Source organism: Orbicella faveolata, unplaced genomic scaffold, assembly GCF_042242905.1.
Source record: "Orbicella faveolata isolate gen_17 unplaced genomic scaffold, um_ofav_v1 contig_34, whole genome shotgun sequence".
Taxonomy (NCBI): domain Eukaryota; kingdom Metazoa; phylum Cnidaria; class Anthozoa; order Scleractinia; family Merulinidae; genus Orbicella; species Orbicella faveolata.
Window position 1 is genome coordinate 4,655,684 of NW_028301563.1, and position 12,015 is coordinate 4,667,698.

At 38.7% G+C, this 12,015-nt stretch overlaps 3 protein-coding genes across 4 annotated transcripts; 1 reads left to right on the forward strand and 2 right to left on the reverse strand.

Moving 5' to 3' along the window:
- Positions 1 to 509: 509 nt before the first annotated feature.
- Positions 510 to 2,940, reverse strand: LOC110067984 (large ribosomal subunit protein eL30-like). The gene is made up of 4 exons (XM_020775346.2): positions 2,861 to 2,940; positions 2,723 to 2,760; positions 1,540 to 1,685; positions 510 to 751 (listed from the first exon to the last, which is right to left on the reverse strand). Exons 2-4 carry the CDS (start codon positions 2,741 to 2,743, stop codon positions 556 to 558), a joined length of 363 nt encoding a protein of 120 aa, XP_020631005.1. The 5' UTR covers positions 2,744 to 2,760; positions 2,861 to 2,940; the 3' UTR covers positions 510 to 555.
- LOC110067982 (tubulin epsilon chain-like) lies at positions 2,930 to 9,763 on the forward strand. The gene is made up of 10 exons (XM_020775344.2): positions 2,930 to 3,081; positions 3,185 to 3,204; positions 3,927 to 3,980; positions 4,199 to 4,251; positions 4,949 to 5,015; positions 5,442 to 5,557; positions 6,027 to 6,148; positions 6,988 to 7,114; positions 7,756 to 7,816; positions 8,246 to 9,763. Exons 1-10 carry the CDS (start codon positions 2,934 to 2,936, stop codon positions 9,059 to 9,061), a joined length of 1,584 nt encoding a protein of 527 aa, XP_020631003.2. The 5' UTR covers positions 2,930 to 2,933; the 3' UTR covers positions 9,062 to 9,763.
- LOC110067985 (large ribosomal subunit protein P1-like) lies at positions 9,597 to 11,874 on the reverse strand. 2 transcript variants are annotated; one of them, XM_020775347.2, is made up of 3 exons: positions 11,669 to 11,874; positions 10,234 to 10,495; positions 9,597 to 9,834 (listed from the first exon to the last, which is right to left on the reverse strand). In XM_020775347.2, the coding sequence occupies exons 1-3, from the start codon at positions 11,738 to 11,740 to the stop codon at positions 9,821 to 9,823; spliced, it is 348 nt and encodes a 115-aa protein (XP_020631006.1). In that variant the 5' UTR covers positions 11,741 to 11,874; the 3' UTR covers positions 9,597 to 9,820. The 2 variants fall into 2 exon arrangements, with proteins under 2 accessions (XP_020631006.1, XP_089128012.1); XM_089271886.1 differs by lacking the exon at positions 9,597 to 9,834 and having other exon boundaries at positions 10,226 to 10,495.
- Positions 11,875 to 12,015: the final 141 nt, after the last annotated feature.

Genomic DNA, 12,015 nt, shown 5'->3' on the forward strand with positions numbered 1-12,015 from the left:
TCTGGCTAGCCTCCTCTGTGGGTGGGTAACTGATAAAATTTGAACTTAATTAAAAAAGATGAATAAATGAAGAATTGTATGCTCCTTGTTGTTTGAAATTAGCTAAGGTGCATCTCAGGTTAGTCCCTTGGCATTGTTTCTTGCTATGTTGCCACATTGATAAGCAGGAACCCTCAGTGACATCAAAATTCAAAGAGGGATCCTGGCCTTTTCCAAACCAGGTCTGAAGAGAATGACACTGGATGGTGAGGAGGAGGCAGCTAGAGTAAAGGGATGTAAAGAGCAGGAAGTGGGACCCTGGCTACTCAACTAGCTACTCAGATTCTTTTTTGCAGCCGGTATATGGATTGTCACACAACACTACATGTACAAGCACTCTCCAATCAAGAGGAGAAGAGTTGCGTCACACTCGAACATAGCTGTAAAGGAGACTTTGTCTATACCTTTACAGGCTCAGATAAATTATACAGAAACTAACTTGGCCTGCAAAACCAAAATAAAAAAAAGCCTTTCCTCAAGAAACAAGATTTATTTTGCATTCATTACAGCATTTTTTTATGATTGTTGTGGCTGAGAAGACTGCTGTTCTGACGGCATGGAACGAATGATGTCCGAGTCACCAGGATCCGTAATACTGAGAACTGACACACGGAAGTACTTGCCACAAGCTGTTCCCAGTTCAATATTGTTGCCGGTGTAATGATGGACTCCAGTCTTGGCCAGCATGGCATAGTACTCAATCTCACTTTTCCTGTTGACAGACACAAGGAAAATTACCACTATGAATAGTACTTACCCCAGGGAGTTGTTGTTCAAGCACAAGTTTAGGTAGGATTGGAAAATTGAGGATCTTAGCTCCAGTCACTACAATAAAAGTGGCTTAATGAAATTTAGGTTGGGATATTATATATCAGAGCCAGTAGAGAACTTAAACACAAGGCTTTTTTTGAGCTGCAGATGTTTAAGTTCTTGCTCCTGGCACATATTCACGCCTGCCGATGACTTGCAAAACTCTTATTTTACCATTTGCAACTTGATGTGTTTAATGAAAGCTAAGTCATCTTTGCTGTGCTCACTTATCAGCAACATATATTAGCAACAAGGTAATTTCTTCATTTCTTCCGATAATTAGAGAACAGGCACTCAGCAGAGGTGCAACATTAATACATTTCAATGATGACATTGTTTGCCAGCAAAAAACTGTGTTTCTTCTGGCCTTTTAAAGGTAATAAGTCACAGAAGCTTAAATTGTGACTTTCAATTCAATTCTTTATTTACACTATATAGGGCATTTAGAAACATTTTATAGTAAAAAGGAAATAGTAAAAAGTTTAGAAATATGATGCCATAAAGAAATAAAATTTATATGTAAGCAGTGACCAAAGTAGCCAGAGCTCTCTGGATGGACACCGCCATGGTAAAGTACATGTCAGCATAAAAAATTAATTCAGCTAAGCTAGACCTACATACACTACATTACAAAAATTTTATTTTACCATTATTAACAAATCCTTCAAATCTTTTATTCACTTTTATTACCTGAGCTGAGGCGTGTTGTTTGAAATGATAACAAGCTTTGCCTTGCCCTGTCGAAGTGTTTTAAGAGTTGACTTGTATCCTAATGTGAACTTTCCACTCTTCATCACAAGAGCGAGACGAGAGTTAATACTCTCCATTGCCTTTTTCTACAAAAAAAAATCAATCAAGATAAGATTAACTATTCTAGACCTACCTGGGGTGCTCAGGCAATAGATTTACCAGATTACCGACTGGGCAAAATCCACAATCCCAGTAGAAAAATCAACCAGCTGTGAAAAATTGGACAGGACTTTTCAGGGTTTGGAAAGGGTTTTACACAAACAACTGATTAAAGTTAAAGAAGTGAACAATTCAACTTTAAACTTTTTCATTGCACTTTACTTTTGGCCATAATCCCCTGGGGGTAATTGGGAGTGTCACTTCATTCAACATGGAAAACATCTCCTTGCATAACCACAGTTGAGTAGGAGGATAGACCAGCTATAGTGAAATCTGTAAACAAGTGTAAACCACTTTGCTTAACCCTGAATCTTTCAAGCCCGATGCCAGTGTAAATTTAAACTACCACTTAACATTGACCACTATGGGCAATACATATGTTGGCCACTGACATCAGTAAAATTATCCCATGTATAAGTGATTGCAGCGAGTTATACTTAAGTGAACCTTTTGCTGCAACTTTCAAGGAGACATAAAATGTTCATTATGAACAGGAAGAGAACATTTTTCCATGCACAAGATGAAAACACGAATTCTCCTATAAGCTGTCTCACACATCGTTTGTTCTGAGAATTTACAGTTACATCAACACTATAAACACAACTGTCACCTACCTACTTGAAGTGCTCATAATGTAAAGGAGACGTACATGATTTTAAGGGAAAATGGAATAGCCAAATAACTTGTCAGTTAACATGTTCCACAAAACTTTTAAACGCACGAGTAGTCAACCAAGGGCATTTTAAATCTTAGCTTAAACATTACTAAATGTAGCTATGTTTACATTTACCCAAATAATTGTGAAGTTTGACAACCTCCATACAACAATTACTCATCATATAAGCTTCTATGTGTAACACGACATCTAGAAATGCCAGAAATACATTACACAGTATCGTTGAAGCTTTGAGAGTAATTATTGTATGTTCAGCAATAAGTGCACGTGTGTTCAAAACCCACATACCTGCTTTTTTGAGGACACCATTTTTGCCGTTTGACCGCCTGTGATTAATACAAGAACATTTCAGTCACTAAAGCATTTAAAAGATAAAACAATTATCCAGTGATTTTGTCTTTAAGAGCTCTGACTTCGTAGATATACCTAAAACTATTTCTTATTTCCACTTGGAAACTCGCTTAAGGCAGCCACGATGGAGTGAGAGAACGGATATCCCATGATGCCTTGCTCAAATACCCGTATCTTGGCTTATTGCGCAGGCGCCGGTTTTTGCGCGAAATTTCAAAATGGCGCCCTCCATGAAACAAACGTTTTGTATCACAAAATTATAAACTCAAACATGACGCAGTCGATTGTAGTCCAAGGTAATTTCTTGCTTTTTTGAATTAAAGCATAGCTTGGTTTTATCACTGGATGTTCATGCATTCATTTTCCTTCCTTTTCATGTGAAAAATAAACTTGTTTCAGTTGGACAGTGCGGAAATCAAGTAAGACAGACAATTTTGTTTTTATTGCTAATTGTGCTTTGAATCAAGAAGGGCTTACTGTTATATCAGAGATAAATCATCATGCTACAAGATTACATTATTTTGACGTAAGACGTCCGTTTTATAACACAAATGTTGAAGAAAACTGATTAAAACCATTTATAATCAAGGAATGGAGAATATATTTTCCAATTTGTATAATTTGGAAAATAAAACAGTGAATGCTATAGATTATAACACAATGATGGATAGAGGGAAAGGGCTCAGAAAGAGGCTAGCTTGAGGAGGGGGTTGTGATCCTGTTTCACACGTGTCTTAACAAAATTGAAACATCGTACAATATCTCTGGCTTCTATAATACTTTTCTTTCAACAATTCATAAGTCACGCTTGTCTTTTAGATGTCATGCATAATCCCTTTGTCATCCTTGTGAAAATGTTTGTCTCCTCTCCTTTGCAAACCTCATTGCAATGGCTTTTCCCTTCTCCAATTCGTAAAGGAAAAATAGTCATGGAATGAACTTACTCCCTACCACCCCAACCCCCTTTTGAGCCAGAAAGTATCCACCCTCACCCCCATAGTCACCTATGAATCTGTCACTTTAATAGCCAATTTACTCTTCTTTCCTTGGGGGAGGAGTGAGAGGAGTATTACTGGTACTTATCTGTATGCTTCCTGTACTTATCTTCACTTTCTTTACGGTGCTGTCTATATCGAAACAGATTGGATGCCGGTTCTGGGATTTGGCATTGAGAGAGCATGCTAGCACCAATAAGGTAACAGTAACTGCTATCCTTCCTCTTCTAGAGTTCAAACCTCATGTAGAGTTCAAGTCATGGAATCTAATGTGATCTACAATACTAATTAATGAACCTTTCTGGGAATTTTTAATTTCTACAGTATCAGACACATGCATGGTGTAAAATTATATAATATGATCAAAAGTTATATAAATCAACCAAAAATTGCTATGAACATGTATTTTCTGTTCCAGCATGGGATATTTGATGAATCTCTCAGTAGCTTCTTTCGCAACGTTGATACAAGGTTAGTGAAGATAAGGCTGGTCATCTGACTAATTTTACTTGTAAATACCTTGTTGTCACACTTGATATGGATTGCACCTAACTTTAATTTTCGAAACACAAACTTAAGGAATCCCCTATCAAAGTGACTGACCTCTTGATCTGGAGTTCGACGCACCAAACTTGGATCATGTGTACTAAAGACATCCACAGTCGAGTGTTGATCAATACTCTTGATCGATACCCCTCGATTGACACTCCATCGACACCTTGGTTGACACTCCATTGACATCTCGGTCGACAGTCGGTCAAGAGTCGACTAATTTTTGATCGTTTCATTTGAGTCAGTCAACACTCTGCTGGCTATTAATCGACTGTTGATCAAGTGTCGATCGAGTGTCAACCTGGTATCAATTGGGATGTCCCTCGAGTATCGATTGAGTTGTCAATTGAGGGTATCGATTGAGAGTGTCAATAGACACTCGACCGAGGATGCCTTTTGTACACATGATCCCTAAACTTTAAGACAAAACACATCCCACGCATGTCCAGACCGAATGCTTTTAAATCTTCAATCAGTGGTATTAATTGCTATGTAATTTTTATGTATGACCAAGCATTACTTGAAAGTCTGTGTGCTTTAAATTATTTAAGTCTCTGCTGGACATAACTGTAATTTTTTTTTGCATTTGTGTTCCATTTGTTGTTCACCATTTTAGATACAAGAATCCAGTGGATATTCCCTTAGGAAATGCAAAGCAAAAGATTAAATCTTTGAAAGCTAGGGTATGTAACCAATAGACATTAATATATACGTTCCAGTTAGACATACAGCAAAACGCTGTGTGCCATGATTGTTAAATCATTGTTGAGTTTTTGTGTGAACACTTCTTTACAAAATGAGTAATGTAAGGCATGTTAAATGATAGAAATAGTATAAACTGAAAACTTGGAAAATGAGTATATATGTGCCAAGTCATTATTTGACTGTGTGACAGTGTGATGCAGTTCCAGTCAAAAGACCCACATTTCACCCTTGCTCACCATGGAGTCTCTAGTAGACCAGTACAATTTAGTTAGAGCATTGGGCTAGATCTCGGAGGCTTTTAGGTTCAAATCCCATCTGGAACTCGGATTCATGATGCATGGACATCAGCTATTTCTGTCCAACTTATTTAATACTTCTTTACAAATGTAATTTTTATACATCAGGCAGTTGTCATAGACATGGAAGAAGGTGTCGTTAATGAAATCCTCAAAGGTCCATTGCGAGATGTGTTTGACTGTCAGCAGTTAATAACTGATGTGTCAGGATCAGGTAATAACTGGTGAGTATGTTGTCAATCATTCTACAAACTGTACACATTTACAACCAAAAGGTTGCCAAGTATTGATCACTTCTCTATTGCAGTACTACCAAAACTGAAACAAGCTAATAAAATCACACAGTAGTGTCAAGTAAGGCTTGAAACTGAAGATAAACTAGTTAAAAATTATCCATGGCTGTAGTTTGAATTTCAGCTGATCTCTTACAGTAGGAGTGTGTACACACTGGAGAAGATAGCTGAAAGTGAGGCTTCCATGTCAGATCTAAGGAGGGCCTGCTTTTAAGCTGAAAAATATCAGGCCTGAGGGGTTGAAGTTTTTCCCTCCTTCATTTGGAGCAAAAAAATGACACTTTTTTCTCTGACACCCCTTTTTGAGCAAGAAAAAACCATTTTCGTTTTTTAACATCTCTGGATCTGCTGCCACTGTTGATCTCATAAAATAAAATTGCAGTCTATATATTTTACACAGGGCAACAGGATTTATGATGTACGGACATCAGTATAGAGAACAGATTAGTGAAGTGATCAGGCATGCCGCTGAACTTTGTGACTGTCTGCAGTGTTTCTTTCTTATCCACTCTATGGGTGGAGGTAAGTAAGTAAGTAAGTAAGTAACCTTTATTTAAACAGCTTGTGGAGTCGTGTATGTCTTACCCCACAAGCTTGTAGCTTGTGGGGTAAGATTTAACGCATTATGTGTACTAAAGGCATCCATGGTTGAGTGTCGATTGATACCCTTGATCAATACCCTCAATCGATACTTAATCAACACTCCATCGACACCTCATTTGATACTCAATCAACAGTCCATTGACCTCTTGGTTGAGAGTCAACTAAATTTTCAATAAATTCATATAAGTCGGTTGACACTTGGCCAACCATTGACCAAATGTTGATCAAGTGTCAATAGAGTGTCAACCAAGGATCAATCGCGATGTCGATTGAGTGTTGATGGAGATGTTGGTCGAGGGTATCGATCGAGAGTATCGATCAACACTCGCCCGCGGATGCCTTAAGTACTCACGATCCGATTTAACAAGCCGGAGTAATATTAAACCAGATTTGTGGGCAGATAGTAGAGTACTAACTGAGTGAAGACTGAGTGGAGTGGCACTGTGAGAATAATAATTAAATATTAACTTACAATAAGCAAGAGTCAACATCCTCCTGTCAATCTACATCAGTTCCAAAAAAGCTCTGGTTGACTCTCATGAACATTTGAGCACATGAAATTTTAATGACAGCTAATCAGCACTCCAGTCAAAATGTCTACCTGCAGTAAATAAATTGTTTGCCACCTTCTTCACAATGGAACACAGTAACCCTAGCATAAAGGTAGTGGCATAGCCACTCTTTCACCTTGATTTTTTTAATTTATAAAGAAAGAAACAGTACATGTGTGTGGTTAAGTTTTATTTTCATTTCCAAAGGTACTGGTTCTGGTTTGGGCACATCAGTGTTGAACCTTCTTGCTGAAGAATATCCTGATGTATACCGCTTCACTTCAGCTGTCTATCCATCAGCTGATGATGATGTCATTACATCACCTTATAACAGGTATATGGACAGTTTTATTTGTCCTGACTAGAGGTTCGAATATTTTCTCTTACATTGACCTGCTTAATATGGATGGCAGTTAAATTTTACAGACATGGAACACTTTCTTGTGCCCAAGTGTCAATGAGGTGCTCTCATATGAAGTTAACTTTGCTTTATGGACACTGGTTATTGCTCTGTATAGTTAATTTGCACATTGTACCCTGGTAGAAAAATAAAGCTAATAATCCATATATACATGTAAGTGAATCAAATTTTATTAAAGCAGAAGCTGACAAGAATCAAATATGAATTTTGACTCTGAGACATTTGTTATAACAACAGTCGAACCTCCTGTAAGCAGCCACCCAAGATGTCAAGCCTACAGGAGGTGGTCGCTTTTGATATTTTGGAAAACTGGTCACTAAGGAGAGGTGGTCACTTGTAAGAGGTGGACGCAACAGGAAGTTTGACTGTATTTGATTTAACAAATGATTTTTTTGTTTGTACTTCAGTCAAGGGATTAAACATCATTCTGCTACTTTTATGTTGACTAAATGTCTCTGCGACACTTATTCTGAGAGTCTGCTTAACATGGACACTCAGATAATAGTCATTTTGGTATATCCCTTTAGTGTCTTTGTCTGCACTTATGCTTTCAGTGTCCTTGCCATGCATCAGCTGACAGAACATGCAGACTGTGTCCTACCAATAGAAAACCAGGTATGCATTCCATTGAAAAAAACAATAAACAATTATTACCCTGTAATGTCTGGTGCCGTAAACATTTTTGGAATATTATAAATTTTGATTATTTCGATTTACCCATTTCCATACAATTGCTTGTAACAGTTTTGAACTGGAAAAAAATTGTCCAAAAAAAATTTGGCGTGAACTGCCTGCATGGCAAAATGTGGCTGCTACAGCAATGTCAAATGATATTGAGACAATAATTTCTTAGCATCATCTCTGTGAGGAACGAATGAACAACTACTGAAAGTTTCAGCTTCACTGAGTAAATCCTGTTTTCCAAAATTCTAAAAAACCTCTGAGGGGTGGTGGCATCCACCAGACACCCCCCACCTCACCCTCCACTCTCTGAGGGTTAATTTGTCAGTTTGTGCAAAAATTTAATTTGACTGTTTTTATTAGGCTTTAGTGGACATATGCAACAAAGTTTCAAGTGCCCTACCACCATCTAAATCCGGTAAAAAAGTGTTCCCGTCAAGCAGTCAGTCACATGCGAAAGCCAGCAGTGCTGTTATCTCAGGTGAAGGTGGTGTCAACAAAGGTCCAGAAAAGCCTTTTGATAACATGAACAACATTGCTGCTAACCTTATTTTGAACATGACAAGCTCTGCAAGATTTGAAGGTTCCTTAAATGTAGATTTAAATGAAATCACAATGAATTTAGTGCCGTTTCCCAAGCTTCACTACCTTGTGTCCAGCCTGACCCCTCTGTACAGCCTCACTGATGTCAATCTTCCTCCTCGGAGACTTGATCAAATGTTCTCCGATGCTTTCTCAAAAGACCACCAACTCATTAAAGCCGATCCTAAGCACAGCTTATACCTAGCATGTGCATTGATGCTAAGGGGAAATGTTGAAATCTCCGACATAAGAAGGAACATCGAAAGACTCAAACCTTCACTGCACTTCATACACTGGAATCAAGAGGGTTGGAAAACTGGATTATGCTCTATACCCCCAGTGGGGCAACCATACTCCCTCTTAGCTCTTGCAAACAATACTTGTATCAGACACACGTTTCAGGAACTAAAGGATTGTTTTATGAAGCTTTACAAACGCAAGGCCCATGTTCATCATTATACTCATGTTGACGGCATGGAAGTATCCCAATTTGATAGTAGCATAGAGTCCCTGAGCTCTCTTATCAGCGAGTATGATGCACTTGAAACACACATGGGTAGAGTTGTGGATGACATTCAAAGGTTAACAATTGCATGACGCAGGTAGGGTAGTTCCAATGTACCAGAAATTAGGCAACTGAAATGGATTATCTTGACTTAGTGTGCAGGACTCCGTACCCTGTTCCAGGATCCTGGTCAGTGGACATGATTGACGATCATTCGATTGCAGGTGACGAGCAGGGCCTGGTGGAGAAAAGGACAGTTCCCTCTCCTTTTCTCTCCTAGGCCCTGCTTGTCACCCTCCACCTTTTTTTGTTGTCCTCACTGGCGAAGAGCCCAGAATAGGCTAAGACCTCTACCACTCACATTGATAAAACTTGCATCAAAATCATGGGTAATTTTGGTGTCCTGGTACATGCTGGGTGTCCTGCACAACACAGAGGGGAAATGCTGTAGTCGATTCAAATTTTGGTGGCCCAAAGTTTTTGTCAGGGGCTGTAGCCTTGCTTTAATGTACGTACTCACGAGGACACTCATCAGAGTAAAAGACCTGTCCACTGAGACCCTTGTACTGCTACCAGAAATTCTCCCTAGACCTTTTCCACTGTGGTGTGCTACATTAAGGGGACAACTTTGCACAAACCACTCTTTTTAATTTGAATCTGAAGATTTCAAAATTTGAACTTCCTACACTTTTACTTATTTTTTCAAGGAAAAATTATCTTTAAATTTTACTGTGTAGTTTAAAGTTTCCTTTAACTTCTTGTTAAAAATAAACCGAGAAAGGACACCACAAAAATTTTTTGTACTGTATCTTTTATTTAAACTTTTTTAATGCTGCGGTAACAGTATCCACTCAGTCAAACAATCCTGCGAGACAAAAAAGAAACCCAGGTCAGAACATATGTTACCCAAATAATAAAATATTTCAGAGCATATTTTTATTATGAGGGTCTTGCCAGCTAAAATGCCTTGTGCCAAGGTCTAATCGATCACCTCCCATTGATATGAACCAAGTTTGATTTGAACCTTGTATAACCTCAGTGATGTTCCTGATGACACTATGTGCTCAGGTTACCCTAGAGTTTCCCTCTAGCTGTTCTTTTCCCCGAGCCTTAAAACCACAACATTGTTTCACTCTGGATTATAGAGGGCCACACAACTAGTAATCAGTTGAAAACTGTTCTGAAAAGCACCTTACAGACATGAAAGGCAATCTAATGTTAAGCCAGTTCTTTGTATACAACTGTGCTACATTCAGCTACTCACCAAAGCCCATGTCATCATCTGACTCTTCTTCAGACTCCTGTTTCTTTTCTTCCTTCTTCTCCTCCTCCTTAGCCTCAGCTTCACCACCACCAGCAGGGGCTCCTCCGGCAGCAGGGGCAGCACCACCACCTGCACCAGGAGCACCAGCGCTCTGGATAAGGCTGTCTAGGTTGTGTCCCTCGAGGGCTTTGGCAAAGAGACCTGGCCAGAAGGGTTCTACATCAACCTTGGCAGCCTTGATCAGCTTTTCAATTTTTTCTGCCTGTAAAAATCAAAGGAACTATGTCACTGATGGTTTATCTTAAAAATGTTGGCAAATAAAAATAGCAAATTACTCTTAGCTCCTTGGTAGAACTCAAGATAACCAAGAGCTCTTTCAATTCAACACAAAATATCTGTCAAATTTCAGAACCTGAGTAAATGGTGCAGAATTTGAAGTTTAGTACAGCTTGACAAAATTTTGGTAGGAAGAAAAGCACTGTACACACTTGCAGAACGGAACCAATAGCAAATATTTTTGCAAAATAAACAAAAATTTGCCTTGTCCATCTACGTCCATAATGATGGTGCGAACAAGGAAAATTTACACTTTGATGATCCAAGTAAACAAGCTGTATTCTCGTGGAAGTTTGGGAAAACTCACAAAAGCTGTGGAAGGACTCGCTTGTTGGCTTGTGTTCCTATAGCATTTCTCTTCCTCCCAAAATTATGATCTTGAGATTTCTATCGCATAATAGAAATCGAGAGCGAATAATCTAATTGTTTTAGTATAAGTCTACTGGTCCTTCCAAACTTTATCTAAATCCTCTTCAAAGACAGTTTGAAAATGCCAAGAAGTGCCATCATTTTGTTAACAAGGGCACACTACTACACTACTCACTATCTATCACAGAATAGATAGTGGGTAGCGTAGCCAATCAGAGAACAGCATTCGTGATAGAACACTAGAAGATTTCTTCCACAACTTGATAGAAACACCGTTTATATTTCCTATTTCTTAAGTGTGAGCAACAATTATCATTGAAACCTGCAACAGGAAGCAACCCTAACTTAAAATCCCCAACTTGTTCCAAGCCTCGTGCTTTTAATTGACATGAAAGTTAGATCCCTGACTTTTCTCCGATCTACAAAACGTAACCAATTCTGTCACTTTGTAGGATTTTGTGGAATCCAGTATGTTAACTCCATTTCTGAAGCTTGAGTGATTTAAGAACTCACAAGCCTAGCACGACACGTGTGGATTCGTAACAATTTTATCAATGTAATACTGCTCGTTACCTCGTTATCTTAAATATTCTAGCGGCTCAGAAGTTTAAAAGTGGAATCACCTTTTATGATCATATGTCAGAGGTGTATTTCATCATAGCCACACAGAAATACTAATTTTTTTTACTTTTTCATAACGTATTCCGCCATTTTGATTTTTGTCACTCACCGTTATGGGCACACCATCGTCGTGGAGAATAAGGGCGCTGTACACGCAAGCAAGCTCAGAGGTTGATGCCATTTTGTTCTTTAGCTTACTTTGTTTCTATTTCGCCAAGAAATATTGATGCAGGTTGCCTTGATGAAACGATTGACGCGGATGCAAGGCCTTAGCTCTGTTTGAGAACACTACACCTTCTGTGACGAGCGAGAGAAAGAAGGAAAGATGGAAGCGGAGCTTGCTAGGAACTCTGGGATACTGCTCGCACGAGGTTTCGCGCGAAAGTCCAAACTCGCAGATCTACAGTGGAGAACATGTAACGTGTTAATATAATATTGTTTTTAAACGTATAATTT